General features: G+C 47.8%; 1 protein-coding gene across 1 annotated transcript in view; it reads left to right on the forward strand.

Moving 5' to 3' along the window:
* The window catches only part of Usp11 (ubiquitin specific peptidase 11), a 16,375-nt gene extending 6,026 nt beyond the window's left edge, over positions 1–10,349 (forward strand). The window contains exons 2-21 of the mRNA XM_010643514.3: positions 2,837–2,946; positions 3,119–3,249; positions 3,407–3,524; positions 3,886–4,031; positions 4,168–4,229; positions 4,356–4,455; positions 4,828–5,001; positions 5,091–5,249; positions 5,604–5,828; positions 5,953–6,036; positions 6,143–6,237; positions 6,729–6,932; positions 7,680–7,732; positions 7,920–8,174; positions 8,266–8,336; positions 8,575–8,687; positions 9,173–9,322; positions 9,414–9,529; positions 9,710–9,798; positions 9,873–10,349. Of these exons, the coding sequence (XP_010641816.1) occupies positions 2,837–2,946; positions 3,119–3,249; positions 3,407–3,524; positions 3,886–4,031; positions 4,168–4,229; positions 4,356–4,455; positions 4,828–5,001; positions 5,091–5,249; positions 5,604–5,828; positions 5,953–6,036; positions 6,143–6,237; positions 6,729–6,932; positions 7,680–7,732; positions 7,920–8,174; positions 8,266–8,336; positions 8,575–8,687; positions 9,173–9,322; positions 9,414–9,529; positions 9,710–9,798; positions 9,873–10,007 (2,590 nt within the window). The 3' untranslated portion in view covers positions 10,008–10,349. The remainder of the gene's footprint in view (positions 1–2,836; positions 2,947–3,118; positions 3,250–3,406; positions 3,525–3,885; positions 4,032–4,167; positions 4,230–4,355; positions 4,456–4,827; positions 5,002–5,090; positions 5,250–5,603; positions 5,829–5,952; positions 6,037–6,142; positions 6,238–6,728; positions 6,933–7,679; positions 7,733–7,919; positions 8,175–8,265; positions 8,337–8,574; positions 8,688–9,172; positions 9,323–9,413; positions 9,530–9,709; positions 9,799–9,872) is intronic.
* The last annotated feature ends 3,659 nt before the right edge of the window (positions 10,350–14,008 follow it).

Raw genomic sequence — 14,008 nt, forward strand, 5'->3', positions numbered from 1 at the left:
ATGCACACATATATATATGTGTAGGCTTGTATGGATATATAAATAATAAGTTCAGTAGAGCAGTGTATGTTACATTGCAGTTGTTTGAACAAACTAGCCCGGGCAACTTAGACCCTGTCAAAAAATTTTATTATGTGTGTATATACTTTTTATATGTAATGCATGTAGGGATGTAGCTCAGTGCTAAGGCCCTGGGTTCAATCCCTAGCACCCCCTCTCCCCAAATCAAGCACTGACCCCCTTTGTGTTGAAGGTACCATTATTTACTGAAAAAATGCTCCTCTTTAACCATAGAGGCAGGTAAAGCTTGGAAGTGGGGGGAGGGGTAGTGAGGGGGTGTGATAACCAATACCTACCGGGTAAGGTGGGTGATGGGGGTTGTTGGCATGGGCCACCAGGAGGCAGGGGGAGATGCTTCCCTTCAGATGGGGTGAGGGACGAAGAGTGGGAGGGGAGTTGGTGCACCAAAATACAAGCCAACAGAACTAGCAAAACCCCCACAGAAATGTTTGCCTACTCCAATGATTTGTTACTATTCCATGATTTTTCTGTCCCTCTATTACCTCACCTCACTGCTCCTTTTATGAACTGGGAAAATTGACACATTAAAGAATCCTGCATGAGCTGGGGTGTAGCTTGATGATAGAGAACATGCTCTGCATATGTAAGGCCCTGAGTTTAATGCCCAGCACCACAAAAAGAATCACACAAGGTTAAATTTCTTTAAATGGTACCAATACAGTGTTATGTATATTTTATCAATTAGGCTTTGTTTGTTTGTTTGTTTTTTGGTACTGAGATCAAACTGCGAGTCAGGCAGTAGAACTACTCAGCTGAATCCCTGGCCCCCAGTTAGGCTTTTTAAAAGTTTATTGATGGTATTAAATATTTGGAACAGCCTTTTATGTGTCAGAATTCATAATAAGAAGCTAGGTGTGGTGGCACACATCTGTAGTTCCAGCGCTCAAGAGGCTGAGGCAGAAGGATCACAAGTTTGAGGCCAGCCTGGGCTATTTAATGAATTCAAGGCCATTCTGAATTACATAGTGAGCACCCATCTCAATAAACAAAAAATTGGGCTGGGCGTGGTGATGCACACCTGTAATCCCAGCATGCAGGAGGCTGAGGCAGGAGGATCGCTCTGATCCTTGAGACCAGCCTGGGCTACATAGTGAGTTTCAGGTCAGTCTCAACTACATAGTGAGACCCTGTCTCAAAAAAACAAAAAAATAAATAAAAAATTGATAGTAGGGCAGGGGTGTGTGTGTGTGTGTGTGTATGTGTCCATGTCCACATGTGTCCATCTGTGAGCTTTTATGTCCCGATTCTGGTACTAGAACAATAATAACCACTATTTATTTATTTATAAATAAATTAATGAGTGAACAAGACAGTCTTGCTTTGCAATTTAGGCTGACCTTGACCCTCACTATGTAGCCTAGGCTAGCCTCAAACTCGTGGCAATCCTCAGCCTCCCAATGCTGGGATTATAGGCACAAGCCACCATACCTGGCCACAACCACTAACACTTATGACATGTTGAGTATTTTCAAGAATCACAGAATCACAGACTTTCTCAACATTTTACAAAGGCAGATTTCAACAGCACATTTGTCCTTGGAGTGCATATAAGTTTCTTCTTTAAAGAGAAGTAGTTGAGGGCCAGAGATTTAGCTCAGTGGTTCTGCTGCCTGCCTTGCAAGCACAAGGTCCCAAGTTCAATCCCTGGTACCAAAAAAAATTAAATAAATAAAGAGAACTAGTTGAACTATACACACACAAAAAATGGTAAGAATGTTATGTGCTTTTTAAAATCATAATTTCAGAAAGAACTGGTCATAAGCTCAGACATTTATTATGAAACCAAAATAATTATTATAACCTTGTATACATGTATCAAATTGTTATATTCTATAAAGATGGACAAATACTGTGCTTCAATTTTAAAAATTAAAAAATTTGTTGGATAGCTGCTAAGATTTTCCGGGTATAAATATATATTATTCAATAAAATGGGTTGTTTTTGCCTGTAGTCTAAGAAAAAAGGGCTAAAATCTAAATACAAAAATGATGAAAAATGGCAACATGTAGTTTTGTTTTTGTTTTATTTATTTATTTATTTGTGGCAGTAGGGATCAAACCTATGGGTGCTCTACCAGTGAGCTACCTTGTCAGCACCCCCCCTTTTGTTTTGTTTTGCTTTTTGAGACAGGGTCTCACTATGTAGTTGAGACTGACCTGGAATGCACTATGTAGCCCAGGCTGGTCTCAAACTCATAGCAATCCTCCTGCCTCAGCCTCCCAGAGTGCTGGGATTACAGGTATGTGCCATCACATTGGCTATTTTTTTGGGGGGGTATTGGGGATTGAACTTGGGCCCTTGGGCTTGTGAGGCAGGCACCAGAACCACTGAGCTAAATCTCCAGCCCTATTTTTTTGTTTATTTGTTTATTTTTTTTGAGACAGAGATTCAACTATGTAGTACGGTTTGGCCTTCAACTTTCTATGAGCCCAGGCAGACCTCAAACTCATGATCCTCCTGCTTCAGCCTCTTGAGTGCTAAGATTACGGAATGTGGGGGCTGGGAATTTGGCTCAGAGGTTCCGCCCCCTGCTTTGCAAGCGCAAGGTCCTGAGTTTGATCCCTGGTACCCCCCCCAAAAAAAAAGATTACAGAATGTGCCACCATGCCTGCTTTTTGTTTACTTTTATATGCTACTGACACTTTTCATCTTGAATTACAATGGGTTGCAAGTTTCAGTCTGCTAACCATGCAGAGTTGCGCAGCTAACCCCCAGGTAACTGTGTGACACCTTTATTGCCTGTCTGGGCCCCAGGTTCCTTGTGGATCAACGCTGGTATAAACAGTGGGAGGTGTACGTGCAGGGAGGGGACCAGGACGCCAGCACCTTTCCTGGCTGCATCAACAATGCTGAGCTCTTTGAAGGTACTAGACTTGTGCTTTCTCCCATCAACCTAGCCCTGGGGTTCCTGTCCCCTCTGCCCTATAATGATCACAAGCCCATTGTTTGTGCTAGGTCGTTGGTGGGATGACGAAACTTTTCACCACTTTCCTTCCTTGATATGCCTTCTGTCGCCTCATCCTCACTCTCCCACAGAACAGATAAACTGGTGCCTCAAAGAAGGACTGATGGAAGGCGAGGATTATATGCTGCTCCCAGCAGCTGCTTGGCATTACCTGGTCAGCTGGTATGGCCTAGAGCATGGCCAGCCACCCATTGAACGCAAGGTATATTGGGAGGGGAGGGTGCTGTGGGGGTAGATTCCCTGGGAGATCAGGTGGGAGGAAGACCTTGAAGGCCCAGAATGGGTCCAGATTCAGGTGTCCACACATCCCCAGGTCAGCTGGGTGGATACACCTGTGTCTGTGCCCCTCTCTTTTGCAGGTCATCGAGCTGTACAGCATCCCAAAGGTGGAGGTGTACCCAGTCAAACTGCTGCTTGTCCAGCATGGTGATACAGAGACAGTTCTCACTGCTCAGTTCAGCCTCACTGATTCTGTGGGTGAGTCTGTGTCCCAGAATGAGTTGGCATTCCCAGCCATGAGTTTCAGCCCAGTGACCTGAGGATGCCTGAGATTGGTCTGTGACTGATCGAGAAGGCACTGCCAGGCTTCAGTGGACCAAGAAGGCATTGCCCAAACTGTCAGAAACATTGTGTGGGGTGTCTGGTGGATGCTGTGGTGAAGGATGTTGGCTGGGGACTCACGTCTTGAGTATGGGTGGAGATTGGGTGGGAGTAAGAGGTATTGACCAAGTGTTGGAGGTGTGTGGACACTGACCAAGTATTGGAGTCAAGATTGTCAGGATGGGTTGATCATTGTGGGTCTTAGAAGATTGTGAATGTGCTCCATCACCCTCCACAGACCTAATCTTACACACGGCACGGGACCAGTTTCTAGTAGATCCCGAGGAGGACGCACGCCTTTGGGTCAAGAATTCAGAAGGCTATTTGGATCGTTTATACAACACACATGTCACACTGCTTGATGCTGCCCTTGAGACTGGGCAGGTAGGAGGAGGGCTTTTCTGTGCAGGTAGTCTGGCAGATGGACTCATCTGGCAGTGTTCAGGTTGGAGGAGGTGAGGGCTGGGAGCCCATAAGCCTCTCCATTAATGCCTTTCCTTCTTTTCCTCCTCCAACCCAGCTGGTCATCATGGAGATCCGAAACAAAGATGGCAGTTGGCCCAGCACACAGATGCATGTCATGTGAGCCCTTGGGGTGTCTGGTGTAGACTGGGGGCATCCTATAGTAGGCAGACTGACTGAGCCTAGGAGTACCATGTGCCCATGTGGCATAGGCGCTCAGCTGACGAGTTTCTCATCCAACCCCAGGAGCAACATGTCAGAAGAAGATGAGGACTTCCAGGGCCAGCCGGGCATCTGTGGCCTCACCAATCTGGGCAACACGTGCTTCATGAACTCTGCCCTGCAGGTTGGGCCATTATAGCTGTGTCTAGCACAGCCACAGGGGTGTGCCTTAAGAGCTGGGGGTTGAGGACAGCTGGGAGGGTAGGGGGACTCCAGAGCAAGAGGTCAGGTTGGAAGCACAGGCCCCAAGTCTGAACCGAACTGCCCGTGATCGCTCCTGAAGTATCGATACTTTTTGCCTCTGTTTGCTTCCCACTTTCCTTTCCCTCCTGTGCTTCCTTTTCTGGAAGTACTAACATCTTGTCTTTCCAAATTTCCTGCCCCCTTCTTGTCCCCAACTCCCCTCACTTCCCTTCTGTCCCCTTTTCTCTGTCCACACTTTGGTCACCTTCCCTGTCCTCTCCTCTGCCTTGTTCCCCTGGCTGTATGACCACAGTGCCTCAGCAATGTGCCACAGCTCACTGAGTACTTCCTTGACAACCGCTACCTGGAGGAGCTCAACTTCCACAACCCACTGGGCATGAGGGGGGAGCTGGCTGAGGCCTATGCAGACCTGGTGAAGCAGACATGGTCCGGTTGCCACCGCTTCGTCGTGCCCAATGTGTTCAAGGTGTGACTTGACCCCCTGGGTGCCCCCAGTCCCGTCTTCCTGCCGCTCTTAGCTCCCTCTCACTCAGATGGCCCTGCTCATCTTCTCAGAACAAGGTCGGCCATTTTGCATCTCAGTTTCTGGGCTACCAGCAGCATGACTCTCAGGAGTTGCTGTCATTTCTCTTGGATGGGCTACATGAGGACCTCAATCGGGTGAAGAAGAAGGAATATGTGGAGCTGTGTGATGCTGCTGGGCGGCCAGATCAGGTGGGCTGTTCCTGAAAGTCCTTTTAAAGCCACTGAGGCTGCTGCCACAGGCATCCTCTGGCTTTCCTGGGCTCCCACCATCCTACTGCTTTCTGTTAATTTCCCTGACCCGGACCTCACCCCCACCTCAGTCCTAGCCCTAGCTTCAGCACCACATCTGTCTCCACACCCAGCCAGATTCCTGCCCCTATTAACCCAGCCCTGCCGGTAGGCATGGCTTCTACACAGTCCTAGCTGGCACTCTGCCACTAGGCTTTAAAGTGTCCTTATCCTTAACCCTCTATGAAGCCATCCCCAACCCATGGTTTCCCTGCCCTGGGCAAGCCTTAACTTCCACCATGACACTGTCAACAGGAGGTGGCCCAGGAGGCCTGGCAGAACCACAAACGCCGCAATGATTCTGTGATCGTGGACACTTTCCATGGCCTCTTCAAATCCACACTGGTGTGCCCTGTTTGTGGCAATGTGTCTGTGACCTTCGACCCCTTCTGCTACCTCAGTGTGCCACTGCCTGTCTGCCATCAGAGGGTCTTGGAGGTCTTCTTTGTCCCCATGGATCCTTGCCGCAAGCCAGAGCAGGTAGTAGAAAACAGGGACAGTCTGAGGGACATGGATTCAGAGTTACTTTGCCATACAGCAGGGTCTCCTGCATTAACTCATCACAAGGCCTTTTGATCTTTTGTGGATGTTGTTTCTCCCTCAGCACCGAGTTGTGGTCCCCAAGAAAGGCAACATCTCAGATCTGTGCGTGGCTCTATCCAAACACACTGGTATCTCAGCAGACAAGGTGAGACTATGCAGAGGGAGGCCAGGTTGGGGAAATTCAGGGACGAGGAGACAGAAGGGCTGGGGGAGACTTTGCAGACTGACCAGCCCACTGATTCCATTCCCAGATGATAGTGGCTGATGTCTTCAGTCACCGCTTCTATAAGCTCTACCAACTGGAAGACCCTTTGAGTGGCATCTTGGATCGTGATGATATCTTTGTGTGAGTGGGGAGACTAAGGGAGAATGGTGGTTCCTAAGGAACCTGGTCCCTCTGCCCCCCACCCCCACTTTTTTTGTAATGGGTGTGAAAAACAGGGCCTTGTGCATACTAGGCAAGTGCTGTACTACTGAGCTACACCCCCAGGCCTAGAAAAAAATTTTAAATCTTTGAGTAACTAAAAACTAGAAAGTGCTTTGTGAATAGAAGCATTCTTAGTAAACCAAGCAGAGTTTTTCAGAAGGAAAGTGGTTCTTAAATCCCTTTGTCACTAAAAATTTTTATCAACTCCCAGCGCTCTTGATACTACAAAAGTACTTTCTAAAACAGCTTATAAAGTTGCTGTACAAATCATCTAAGAGTTTGTAAAGAACAAAACATTTGGTGATTTTTTAGACCCCTTAAAAAGTGAGTGCGTGGAGCAACGAAGGCAGGGTCAGGATGTCTTTTGGGGATGCCCCAATCAGTCTTGACCTGATATCTACCCCCCACAGATATGAAGTCTCAGGTCGGATTGAGCCCATTGAGGGCTCAAAAGATGACATTGTGGTCCCTGTCTACCTGCGGGAGCGCACTCCAGCCCAAGACTACAACAACTACTGTAGTCTGATACTTTTTGGACACCCACTCCTGGTATCAGTACCCCAGGACCGGCTCTCCTGGGAGGGCCTCTATAACATACTGATGTACCGGCTTTCGTAAGTGACTTCTTCCTGGAGGGAGGGGAGGGGTCTGAACTCAGGGGTGTTCAGCTTCTTACTTGACACCTTCCTTCCAACATCCAAAAGATAGGATAGCATGGCCACAGAATGACTTGTTCTAGACCTCTGGCTTTGCTACTGCCTCTCTTTGGATGCTGGGGATTCAGAGGTGAACCAGGCAAAATAGAAATGACTTGCCCTTGCATTTTTTTTTCTCTCAGTACCAGGGATCGAACTTAGGACGTTGTGTTTGCCAGGCAGGCACGCCACCACTGAGATATACCCATCCCCCTTGCTCTTATATTTAATTGCCTCGTACTCAAAGAGATTTGATTGTATTTTTACTAGTAGATTTTCATTGTACCTAAAATCCATAGTCCTTACCATGGCAAACAGCAATGTGTTACCCAGATGAATCTCTCCTTTATTTAATACTCAAGAGTCTGCCCTTCAGAGGCTTCCCTGAGGGGACTTCACAGCTGGCTATGTCTGTTCACCGGTGGCTTATTAGGCTAAAACCCACACTTCTGGCTGGTGCCTGAGCATCCACATTCTCATGCCCCTGATGGCCTCTTCAGCCTCTCTGTGCATTATATCACCTTATCCCTTCTACACCCATGATTAAGAACTACTTTCTGTGGGTTCATCAATGGTTTCCCCCCATCCTCACCAAAGTCCAATCCCGGGCTCTGCCTCCACTGTCCTTGTGCCCCTGCCTTGGGAGTTTCCTCTGCTCTGTCGCAGACGCTACGTGACCAAACCCACCTCAGATGAGGAGGAAGATGGGGAAGAGAAAGGTGAGGGAGAGGAGGGAGAGAGGGTCAACAAAGATGAAGGTCTGCACATGTGTCCCATGGCCTGAGTGGGTTGAGGGGCTGAGGGTGAGTGGGTAGGGGGTCAGGCACACAGGATTGCCTGAGCACATGGCATCTCAGTCCTCTGGGGTTCATGCCTTCCTATCCCTGACAATCCTTCCTTTCCTAGGAGAAGATGATAGCAGTGATGAGGAGGAAAAAGACCAAATGCCTGGGCCCTCCACTTGGGGCATCTTCCGAGACTCTGAGTGGGAACAGGCTGGAGCGAGCTCTGGGACCACCAAGAGGTGTCCCTTCCTCTTGGACAACTGCTTTCGCACATCTCATTGGCCCCCAAAGCAACATCGGAAGCCACTGTTCACCCTGCAGGCTGTGGATTCCAATGGGACCAGCGACCACACAACCTCTCCCGAAGAAGTGGACAGTATGTCCTCTGGCAGTGAGCCAGGGTTGGGAAGGTGGGATGTGGCATTTCCCAGCAGCGGGAGCCGTGACCACTTCCCCTTGGCCCTCAGCCCAGCCATACATTGCCATGGACTGGGAACCAGAGATGAAGAGGCGCTACTATGATGAGGTGGAGGCTGAGGTAAATGGGACCCCAGGGATGGGGGACACTTGTAGCTTACACCCCTCCCTTTCACATGCCCTCACCTTCAACTGGGGACAAAGCCAAGAATCCAGGCCTACAGCTGGCCTTGCCACCTGGACATCTGCCGAGACCTCCAGGGCCTCAGGTTGCTAGTTTCGAACGCTGACCATCCTGGCATATGGCTCCCTGTCTCCCCCACTTCTGACATGCGCCATGCAGTCGCCATTCCCCCCAGGGCTATGTGAAGCATGACTGTGTGGGCTACATGCTGAAGAAGGCGCCAGTGCAGCTTCAGGAGTGCATTGAGCTCTTCACCACTGTGGAGACCCTGGAGAAGGAAAATCCCTGGTGAGGGCCCAGGACATGGCTGGGAGGGTTTTGTTGGATGGCACTACCTGCCAGGTACCCATTACCTTTCTAAGTATACCTGCTTCCATTCTGCCCTGTGCTTACATCCTTCCTGTCACCCCAGCCACCATCATACCACACGTCCACACATACCCACCTCAGAGCCATTGCCTAGCATAAGGACTCAACAAGTGAAAGAAAGGATTTTAACAAGAAGAGAACAGACAGGAGTACCAGGTAGACTGCAGGTCTATATCATTAAAAAAATGAAAACAGAGCAGGGCATAGTGGTGCTTGCCTGTAATCCTAGCACTTGGGAAGCTGAGGCAGAAGAATCATGAGTTCAGGGCCAACCTGGGCTACATAGCAAGACCATGTCAAAGAGCGTCTTTGTAGGCCCAGTGGGGCACAGGGGGGTGATAGTGACAGGGTCCATAGTAGGCACGTGGACATTGCCCCTTGCCTGACTTGGGCTCCATCTGTAGGTACTGCTCCTCCTGCAAGCGGCATCAGCTGGCAACCAAGAAGCTAGACCTGTGGATGCTGCCCAAGATTCTGATCATCCACCTGAAGCGCTTCTCCTTTTCCAAGTTTTCCCATGAGAAGCTGGACACCCTCGTGCACTTCCCCATCCGGTCGGGGGCCGGGGGATGAATGGCCAGGGGAAGGCTGGGGAAGAGCTGGGTGGGTTGCACCGGTTGCTACTAACTATCTCCCTGTCCACAGGGACCTGGACTTCTCTGAGTTTGTCATCAAACCGCAGAATGAGTCGGCTCCAGAGCTGTACAAATACGACCTCATCGCAGTCTCCAACCATTACGGGGGCATTCGTGATGGCCACTGTATGTGCCAGGCTGTGGGCAGGGGTATACCCAGGGTGGGTTCTGCATCTGGGGGGATCAGGATGTCCCCAAGGGTGACTAGGTATGTGGTCCTAGGGTGGAGTTATGGGAGGGCATGGGAGTGGATCTGGATACCTCAGTGCCGGAAGGATGGTGAGGATGGCTCCCCCTCCCTTTCAGACACAACTTTTGCCTGCAACAAGGACAGTGGCCAGTGGCACTACTTTGATGACAACAGCGTCTTGCCTGTGAATGAGAATCAGATAGAGGTGTGACTTCTGCCTACCCTTCTCCCCTTCTCCCACTTCTCCCCTCCATCCTCACTGACTCTTATCCTCCACAGTCCAAGGCAGCCTACGTCCTCTTCTACCAACGCCAGGACATAGTGCGCAGCCAGTCCCAGCCCAGCTCATCCAGTGACCCGGCCTCCCCAGCCTGTGGATCCGCACTCACCCCTGAATTCATGGATGTTAACTGAGGGGCCCTGGGGCCTGCCACAGGGGAGAAGAAAGCCCTGTCTGCCATCCTGCTTCTTGTATTTACCAGCCTCTTTCCCGTGTTCAGTGCCCCCACCTGGTATCACAGGCTTAGTCGTGGCTGCTTTGTTGTGCCACTGCATTGCTCTCTCTCAAGAAGAAGAGGCCCTGTGCCCCAGAGAGCAGTGACTTTCCCTCCTAGTCTTATTTATGGTGCCCCCCTTCCCTCTTTCCTCACCCCAGAGTGTGCTTAATGGCTGGCGATAGGGGTTCACCAAACACAGAGTGTATTTTCTTATTGAGACCTTGTATTTTCTGCCACTGTGCGTGTTATATATATATAAAGTGCGAGTTTGGTCCTCGTGCCACAGCGTGGTTTCTCCCCTGTACTTGCTAAACACTAATACGAGGCCCATGTTCTGTGTGCTTGCTGATCGCCAGGGGTGCTGTGTGGTGGCTGCTTCTCTGAGTGCTTATTGAACACCAGCTGTGTGCCAAATGTTGTCCTCCAAGTAGCACTATGTGCCAGACACTGTTCTGGCACTGACTTATGCCTAGGTTTTCTGACGCCTTTTACAAGTACTGACCCAGTCCTCCCCAGTCTCATGCAGGAGTTGTCGTCTCCAGTTTCAGACAGGGAAACTGAGGTACAAAGGAACAAGAATGGCTTTGATTTTGTCAGGAGGCCAATGCTGTATATCCCATTAGTCACACTAGAGTTGGTTCCCAAGGGGCGTTTGGCTGCAGGTCTTTCTGTGTGCCCTACAGCTCCCATGCCAAGGGCATCTGTGTGGGCAAACATGGCATTTTGGACGTAAAGATGCTCTCAGATCCCCCCTCAGACCCATAATGGTGTCCTCTGAGAACCTTTGTGGAGATGGTACGCATGCCCAGCCAGATTGGCCATCCTGACAGGACAAACGTGTCTGTGCCCGTATTGCCCCTGTACATCCTGGACTCCTTACCCCCAGGACACCCGCCTTCCCACCAGGTAGGCCCCCTCCCAACCATCAAGAGAAGAGGGCAATGGTAGTGCTACCGAGTATGGCGCCGAACACGCCAAGCCCACCTCTCCCCTGGGCCCCTCTCAGAGGAGCAACTGTTCCCTCTGAGAAACTAGGCTCCTGTGGGAACAGCTATGAGGTGGCAGAGAGAGGCCGAATACATGGCATCTGGAGGAGGGAGTACGGCTCAGTGGCAGTTGAGGGGACACCACACACTCCTGTCTGCCTGCTGCCTTCTCCCTCGTTCTGGCAAGACTCACGGGGCCGAGTTTACTCAGCCCCCTCTCTGCCACCCGCAAGGCTGCCCAGACAGTTCATTGGCATGGGCAGGAATCAAGGCGGTCACTGAAGAACCCAGCTCCAGCTGACTTACATGAAAACAAGAACATAAACAGGTTCCAAAGGCTTAAAGGCTGTCAGTGAATCTTCACAAAGATCACATGGTCTAATCACTTATCATCACATGTTTTACAGATGAGGAAGCAAGCATAGCTGAGATCTGGGCCACAACTGAGGTTGAGGCAGGAGAATCACATAAGTTTGAGGTCAATTAAGTGAGATTGTCAAAAAAAAAAGGGGGGGGGGCTAGATATAGCTTAGTACAAAGGCCCTGACCTCAATCCCCAATATCGCAAAAAACAAAACAAAATGAAACAACAACAAAACAAGTTGAAAGAGAACCTAGTAGAAATGATAGACCTGAAATAGATGAAAGTTAAGAAGTCCTTGCATGAGTTTAGCAACATACTAGACAGCTGGAGAGAGAATTTGTGCAAGTTGGAATAAAGACTAAAATGTTTTAAGGTATGTATCTTTAAAAAGTTTGCATTGGTCTAATTTTGATAAGGGTATTCATCTAAAGAATGGAGCAAGTACAAATGTCAAGCAAATAACAAAGGGAATAGAATGAATAACCCAAAGAAGGCACTGAAAAAGACCAAGTGGACAAAGCACATGTACAATAATTTGTAACGTCTGTCCCCTCCAGTTTGAGGGACCTGAGTTGATGCTTCAGGAACCCACCATGATGGCCACAGTGCAAGGGAGGAGGGCAAGTAAAAACCCCACAACTCATTCCTACCCTTGAGAAGGTGGCTTTTTTTTTCTTGCAGTGCTGGGGATGGAACCCAGTTCCTTGCTCATGCTAAGCAACCCCTCCGCCAGAGTTAATACCACAGCCCCTTAGGCAGCTTTTTCTTGATCACACACTCACTCACTTGGTTGCCAGAAACCTTTGACTTTTCCACAACTCTGATGCAGTGGATTCAATTTTGCTCATCTTCTCACGTTAGCCAGCCATTCTGCTGATGCCGTTTCCTTATCATTTCCTTATGTATTCTGTTTGAAGTGTGTTTCTTGTAGGTGGCATGAAGTGGTGTCTTTTTATATACTCTTACAACATCTCTTAATTGATATGCTTAGATCATTTACATTTAGTATGGTTATTGATATATTTGAGTCATCTATTTGTTTTCTATTTGCCCGATGTTTTCTGCTTTTTTTTGGATTAGTCAAGTATGTTTGAGATTCCATTTTTTTCTCTTTTGTTGGCTTATTAGCTGTAACTCTTAGTTTTATTTCATGATTCCTTTAGCGTGTATAGTATACAGTGTATAGTGATCCCCCTATATCCATGGGGAAGACATCCCAAAGCATAGATACTACCAGACTATATATGTATATATCTATATAGATACATATATGTATCATTTTTTTTTTCGGTACTGGGGATTGAACTCAGGACCTTGTGCTTGCCAGTCAGGCACTGGCACCACTGAGCTAAGTCCCCAGCCCCAGACTCTATATATTATGTTTTTACTATACATTTATACCTAAAAGTTTAATTTATAAATCAGGCAAGTAAGGGATTAATAACAATAATAAAAGAACAATTACTCTATTAAGTAAGAAGTATTTGAACACAAGAACTTCAGCAATGGGTCTGATAACTGAGAAGGCTACTGAAGGCGGAGTGGAGGGCTGATGGAAGGTGGCATGCAGTGTGGCCACATAGGACAAAGGGTGATTCATATCCTAAACAAGAAGGTCAGATGGCATGAGAGTTTGTCATGCTGCTCAGAATAGTGTACAACTTAAAACTTAAGAGTAGCTTTGAAATATATTCTCAATAATTTATGAATTGTTTATTCCCGGAATTTTTCCATTCAATATTTTCAGACCATGATTGTTGACTGAGAAACTCTGGAAGGAGATACTGCAGATGTGTGGCTACTGTTCATCGTTACCTTATCAAAACATGCTTTTGAGTGATATCTATATACTTTTCACATAGTTTAAGAACTTCACAACAGCGTTTCCAGGGCCAGGGATTTAGCTCAGTGTCACCAAGCCTGCCTCACAAGTGCAAGGTTCTGAGTTCATCCCCAGTACTCAAAAGAAAATAAAACAATCAACAGCGTTTCCATTTCCCTGTTCTTAGGTTGTATGCTATTGTTATCATGTATTCTATTTTTATGAGCTATAAATCCCGGAATCAATCTATCTATCTAGTTGTTTTTATTTAAACATCAACAGACTTTTTTTGGTGTATGTGGTACTATGTACTAGGGTTGAACCCAGGCATTTGCACTGAATTTTTAAAATTTATTTTGACACAGGTTCTTGTTAAGCTGCCAAGTTGCCCAGGCTGGGCTTGAACTTGCAATCCTCCTGCCTCAGCTTCTCAGAGTCCTGGGATTACAGGGATGTGTCATTACTACTGGCTTAATTTATTCACCTGGCTCAATTAACTTTTTTTTTTCTTTTTTTGGTACTGGGGATCAAACTAAGGTCCTTGCGCTTGTGAGGCAGGCAGCGGAACCACTGAGCTAAATCCCCATCCCCTTTATTAACTTTTAAAGTAATAAAAATAGTATTATAACTTAAAATTTATAAGAATCTTTTTACTTTACCCATGTAGTTACTATACATGGTGCTCTTAATTCCTTTGCTTGGGTCTTGACTTCCATCTGCTATCTTTTTTTTTTTTTTTTTTTTTT

The sequence above is a fragment of the Fukomys damarensis genome, unplaced genomic scaffold, assembly GCF_012274545.1.
Source record: "Fukomys damarensis isolate Sample0158 unplaced genomic scaffold, DMR_v1.0_HiC HiC_scaffold_39, whole genome shotgun sequence".
Classification (NCBI taxonomy): domain Eukaryota; kingdom Metazoa; phylum Chordata; class Mammalia; order Rodentia; family Bathyergidae; genus Fukomys; species Fukomys damarensis.